Genomic DNA, 5,640 nt, shown 5'->3' with positions numbered 1-5,640 from the left:
ATGGGGTCCTGGCCTTGCTCTCGGTAAAGTCCCGTGACGGAGGGGACAGCGGGGTGGCCCTGTGCTGTCACAACCCCTCGCTAGTGCCTGGCACTAGCCATGCTGGATGGGCGAACCCTCAGAGCTTCCCCATCCCTGGGGATGGCCGGACAGGCAGCACGAGGCTCTGGAGGCTTTTCCCCCCATGCCAAAACGGTTACGTGCCTGGTTCTGGGTAGCCACAGTGATGGCACCATTTGGCATCTTGTGTGCCGTGACTCACGTGGGTGTCACCTTGCTGCGTAGCTGAAGGCTGCCGGTGGCTGCTGTGGGCCTTCTGAAACCATTCGGTGACTCACACACTCCGTTTCTCATGGAAAATGGCTGTCATGGGGCTGAGATCATGCTGGAATAGATCCGTCACTTGTTCGCTGTTCAGCAGCGGAGGGGAGGGCTGAAGGAACTCATAGACAGAATGGTCCTTCCTCCCACCAGGCTGCTGGCTAAATTTCAAGGTGTGTTTCAACTGCAGCAACACCCCCATCTTCCAGCTGCACCCACACTGAGTCAGGCTCCCTGAGACACCGCGTGCACCCAAACCTGTGCTGGGACAGCTCATCCTGGGGAAAGGAGGAAGCCTGAGCCCACAGCAAAGGCCTCAGCCCCCAGAGCAGTGCTGGGAAGGTGAAAGGGGAAAGGGAGGTTTTGTGTGACTTTACTGGACACCTCAGCGGGGTAAGTTATGGCAAACGGGATGGTCTGTGCGTCTCCGTCAGTAGCTGTGTGCACATCCAGGTGAGTCACAGCATCAGCCTCCCACATCCCCGCTGCATCTGGCTGAGAGCCCTTAGGGTGAGACTCATACGCTTGAAAAAAAGGAGTGACAAGTGGAAAGGCTGCAGTTTTGCTGCCTCTGCTAATTTCTATCTACTGGGTGCACAAAGGATTTTCTGCTGCAGGGCTGTTAATCAGACAACTCTTGCTAGCAACGATTACAAACAATACTCACTGTGTCCACATCGCAACGCTCCCATGTGATGACAAAGCAGAATGATTTTTATGGAGAGCCTCTGGGGAAGGTCTCTGTCCCTTGTCATTCAAGTGTCATTTGTGCACCAGACCTGCAGCAGGTTTTTCTAACCCCATAGAAAGTGAAGCCGCAAAATTTATCACCATCTCCGAAAAAGTCACCAACATTTTCCAGAATGCAAAACATTTTATTAAAAAAATAATTTACTGCCTCTTATATACAAACCACAAGAACATTCACTTATAAAATACTGACATCTGAACTCATTGTGAAAGCTGTAGACAGAAGGAGCGAGCTTTCCAGACTTGCTACATGTGCAACCAGCTGTAACTCAAGGAAGGAATGTTTTGTTCTACCACTAAAATAGCTCTATTTGTTTCTGCAGTGTGTACCATGGGTCACTTATTGTCATGCAAATGGAGTTAAGCTGACAGCCTAAGCCATCCTCAATATTGTGAAAAGCACCCATATAGTATATAAGATGAAGTTAAGATGAAGTCCCTGGTGCTCATGCAGCATTATGTGCAATAGATTTGGCTACTCTTAAGTAATCCATTGCTCTGAGAGAAATCCTGTTGTATTTCTTGGCATTACGAAGAAAAGATAAAACTCAATCTAAGAAAAGGCAGAAGGGCTGAATTTGACTGTTTGCACATCCTTTAAGCTTTTAAACTGGCCTTTTCCCTCTTGGTGTCTGAGGAAAAGGTTGAGTATTTCTAAAATTTCATGCACAATAGACATACACTGAGACTTCACTAGGGCCTTATTCCATGGTGTTTGCACTTGGCAATACCCAGATCAGTGATTCCACTGAAGACACATTATTCAGCGTACCTAAATACTAAATACTGCAGAATCAAGCCATTTGGACAGTTAGTTGAGATCAAATCTCATCCCATTGGAGTTAACAGCAAAACAAACATTGATTTCAATGGGGCCAAGTGTTCACCAAGTGAAAAAATATGGACCAGGCTCTAACCCGAGCTACACTGTGTCGCAGGACTGGTGTGTTTGCAGGCAGCTGAGCAGCGCTTGCTACAGAACAGGGAAACAAACCTGTCGCGCACACACGCACGCATTCTCTCTGCAACAGCCTGGCTCTGAGACTGGCACAGACTGAGCAATAGCTGCTGTAAACATCTGCTGAATCAAAGCGATTTGTCTGTGTTCTGCATCCTAGCTGAAAATTACAGCCACTGGAGCTGTTCCTCAGTCCTAACGAAGCACACACAAAGCCAGTTCTCTGCAGAGTCCAGAGCACCTGCCTAAACCCCGCTCCCAGATTCACTTTGCCGCCCTGTGACACTTGACTCGGGGAGCAGGTGACGTCTGTGGAGCTGACGGCTGAGCACAGTTGCTCAAAGCGCCATGCGCGACGAAGGAGCCAGCTGCCTGCTGGTTATTTCATACAGCATTTCTGCGATGAGCTCGACAATATCTGCGTTGCCGATGACTGGCCTGAAGAAGAGGTCTGTGATGAGCGCGGGAGGGATGGATTTCAAGGTGGAGGCAATCAGCAAGATGCGGGCAAAGCGGCCCTGGTCCTCAGGGTGCAGGGGCCGCAGGACTTCTTGCAGCGCTCTCTGGGCTTCCCGCTGGAGGCTCTCAATGTACAGGGAGGCCTTCAGCCCTGGGACATCTATCAAGAGAAAGGAGGGAAAAGCCAGTGAAGAGGGAGGCTAGAAAACAGCTCCAGTTTCTCCTATTCCCCTTCCCTTCAACTACCTCTGATAGGATCTCCGAGTGCCACATTAATTAGACGCAGCACTGCTGAGATGTAGCCACTTTGGGGCTGCTGAGCAGCAGCCGTTTTGAGGGAGCAAAAATAGTTCACAGGGTAAACCCATGCTTGGCAAAATAAGCGCTGAGGTCCTTACTGTCTGCAGGCTAGGCAAGGTTTCTGGATTTTAGCACTACATTCAACATCCCTCCTCCCCGCTTCCCAACAGTAAGCAGCATTATGTAATAACAGGTATCAATGATAAGATAACCAGCCCTCTTCTCCTCTCCCGTGCACGCTCCTGCCCATGCTCTGAACCAGTCCGCACCAGGAGATGTGTTTTTAGCTGCTCATGCATGCGGGGCCTTCTCTCCCCACCGACAGATAGGGCTGTGAGGGTTCGGCACTCACCAGGGTTAAAGAGAATGGCACCCTTCAGGTAGGCATACTCCTTTGGGCTCAGATCCAGGCTCCAAAAGGTGTTCAGGCAGCACTGCAGCCGCTGCACTGCGGCCAGCGTGGGTTGCATCCGCTCGGGCTCCTGCTGTTTGCTTTGGCCGTCGAGAAGGATCTTCTTGAGCATGCTGGGGGCCGGGGTCTCCATCACCTCGAACGTCACCATCTCCTGGACCAGCCCCAGCAGGAAGAGGGGGACCCAGCAGCTGTCCAGCAGCAAGAGCTGGTCCTCTCGGGGCAGCAGTTGGAAGGAAGGCAGGTTTTTCATGAAGCTGACGGTTTTCACCAGCACGTCGGAGGCCGCCTGGCAGGTGACGTGGGGTGTGCGGAGGCAGACAGTCCGGCGCTGGTGGCACAGGCAGCGCTGGTGGGCCGGACCGCAGCTGACCCGGCTGTGGTTCAGGTTCTGGCTGAGGAGGGTGTAGAGGATGGCGGTGCGGTTGTCCTCGCCGTGGCACTGGCACCTCTCGCAGTCCACGTCCATGCTGCTGGTTGTCATAGCCGAGCTGGGCGCCTGGATCCTCAGCGAAATTCAGCTCCTGCTGTAGCAGAGGGAGGAGATCCGAAAAGCAGCAGGGCACCCTTGCAACCCCCCCGCGTCAGCCAAAGCTCCCGGGGCGCAGTCTGTCCTCCCAGCTCTGCCAGCCCATGGCTGTTATAACCAGCTCTTCTTATAAGGCTCAGTCACAAGTGAAACACCCCTTCACAGCCTTGACCGCTCTGTGATTAAGCGGTCCTCATTAAAAAAAAAAAAAAAAAAAAAAAAAAAAAGCCGTCCCTGGACTGATTGGCTGGAGCGAGCGAGTTCTCCACATGGCGTCAATGGCCGTTTTCTCAATGAAGTGCCAGCGGGGCCGGCAGCGCAGGGACAGGACAGCAGGTTGGGCGGCCTTATCACGATTACCCAAACAGTATAAACAAAGTCATTAACCCAGCCTGTACCATGGCACCAAGGCCCCGCCGTGTAATCAGGCAGTACTATATGGCAGGTGTCACTGCCAGGAAGTTCACACACACACACACGGCACTTGTCTGGAGCGAGGACCCTGGTGCAAACGGCCTGCCTGCTCCGGCCTTGGAAAGAGCAACCTGGAAGTCATTTTATCAGCAGATGTTTGCCTAACCTTGTTGACAATGGACTCGTGTTGTCACAGTTAAGGAAGAGAAATCCAGTGAACTAAAAGACTATAGTATTCGATCTGAGGCAGGGCCCAAAGGATCCTGTGTCACGAGGGAAACACAAGGCAGGGCAGGGTCAGGCTCTTACAGTTTTGCCTTGACTTGCCAGATGGTTTTATCACTTGATGAACAGAAGTTGGTCTAGAAAAGTCTGGCAGCACCTAGTTACTTATTTCAAGGGGTCCAGTGACAAAGGGAGGATTTTCTATAGCAGGAAGAAACCAGTGAGTCAGAAGACCTCACCCTCCCTCGGGTTAAGACACCTCATCCCAAAGAAAGGCTGGCTACAAGACTTGTAGTAAAACGGAAGGGGAATCCTATGTAGGAAGCTGGGGGAAGAGATGCAAGTGCAAGAGAAAGTGGATCCTTTGGCCCGTGCCAATAAGCAGATCACTGAGGGGGGCTGCAAAGGCCTTAGGCAGCCACGGCTTCTTTGCATCTCAACAGCAGCACTCCGCAAAGCCGCTCTGCGCCACAGCGCTCTTCACCATCTCAACACATCACCTTAAACTTGTTGAATTTTAGGCCTCCGTCCCCCCGGTCTGGCCTTGGAAGCGCCGGAATGGTTCATTGTGGCTCTGGCTGAATTAACACCAGAATGGAATTAAGTCGTGGCAGGACTCAGCCCGCACTCGGGCGCATTACCGGGGGATTGAGACCAAAACCAGGAGGGCAGAACAAGGCTGGGTTTAGACAGGAGCCACCTCAGGGCAAGGAGGCAGAGGGGTCCCAGCAACCCTGACCCTCGGCTGTGCCCCCTGCCCTTTGACCTCGGGGAAGCAGTCCTTCTCCTGTGACCCCCCCCGCAAGGGCGCCATGGTCCTCTGCCCTTTGACCCCTGACCCGCCCCTCCCCGGGGGCACGCGGCCCCGCCGAGCTTTCTGGAAAGGCCCAGACCGGCCGTCGCTATAGCAACCAAGCCCCGCGCCACCGGTCCCGCCTCCCTGCGGCGGATTGGGCACCGCAACGGCCAATCCGCGAAGAGAGCGGGGCTGCCAGGAGCTCAGGATTGGCGGGCGGGTCGCGCGCGTGCGCGCACCGCCTTCCGCTCGCGCCGCTTCCGGTTCCGGGCGCCGGCGTGAGGGGGCTCAGGCGGCTGTTGGCGGCGGCGGCGGTCACCATGGGGCTCAGCGCGGAGGAGGCGGCGGAGCAGGAGGACCGCTTCGACGGCATGCTCCTGGCCATGGCCCAGCAGCACCAGGGCGGCGTGCGCGAGGTAGCGCCGCCGGGCCAGAGCCAGGGCCAGGGCCCAGGCCGGGGCGGCGGGAGCTTTTAC

The 5,640-nt window shown here is 54.3% G+C and overlaps 2 protein-coding genes across 3 annotated transcripts in view; one reads left to right on the top strand and one right to left on the bottom strand.

Moving 5' to 3' along the window:
- Positions 1-1,184: 1,184 nt before the first annotated feature.
- NR0B2 (nuclear receptor subfamily 0 group B member 2) lies at positions 1,185-3,913 on the bottom strand. Its single transcript, XM_026062624.1, has 2 exons — positions 3,141-3,913; positions 1,185-2,648 (listed from the first exon to the last, which is right to left on the bottom strand). The coding sequence occupies exons 1-2, from the start codon at positions 3,682-3,684 to the stop codon at positions 2,368-2,370; spliced, it is 825 nt and encodes a 274-aa protein (XP_025918409.1). The 5' UTR covers positions 3,685-3,913; the 3' UTR covers positions 1,185-2,367.
- A 1,507-nt stretch (positions 3,914-5,420) lies between these two features.
- NUDC (nuclear distribution C, dynein complex regulator) overlaps positions 5,421-5,640 on the top strand; it is a 10,665-nt gene continuing 10,445 nt past the window's right edge. The window contains exon 1 of one of the 2 annotated variants that reach the window (XM_026062621.1): positions 5,421-5,580. In XM_026062621.1, the coding sequence (XP_025918406.1) occupies positions 5,485-5,580 (96 nt within the window). In that variant the 5' untranslated portion in view covers positions 5,421-5,484. The remainder of the gene's footprint in view (positions 5,581-5,640) is intronic. The other variant, XM_026062620.1, reaches the window with a different exon arrangement.

This window comes from Apteryx rowi, unplaced genomic scaffold, assembly GCF_003343035.1.
Source record: "Apteryx rowi isolate R43461 unplaced genomic scaffold, aptRow1 scaffold_190, whole genome shotgun sequence".
NCBI lineage: Eukaryota > Metazoa > Chordata > Aves > Apterygiformes > Apterygidae > Apteryx > Apteryx rowi.
This window is presented reverse-complemented; position numbering and strand designations above follow the sequence as displayed.

Bases quoted from the DNA above. Each gene is read 5' to 3' on its own strand.
- NR0B2 (XM_026062624.1), bottom strand. From the start codon at position 3,684: ATGACAACCAGCAGCATGGACGTGGACTGCGAGAGGTGCCAGTGCCAC. The intron at 2,649-3,140 runs GTGAGTGCCGAA...TTCTCTTGATAG, and splicing joins TGCCATTCTCTTTAACCCTG to ATGTCCCAGGGCTGAAGGCC.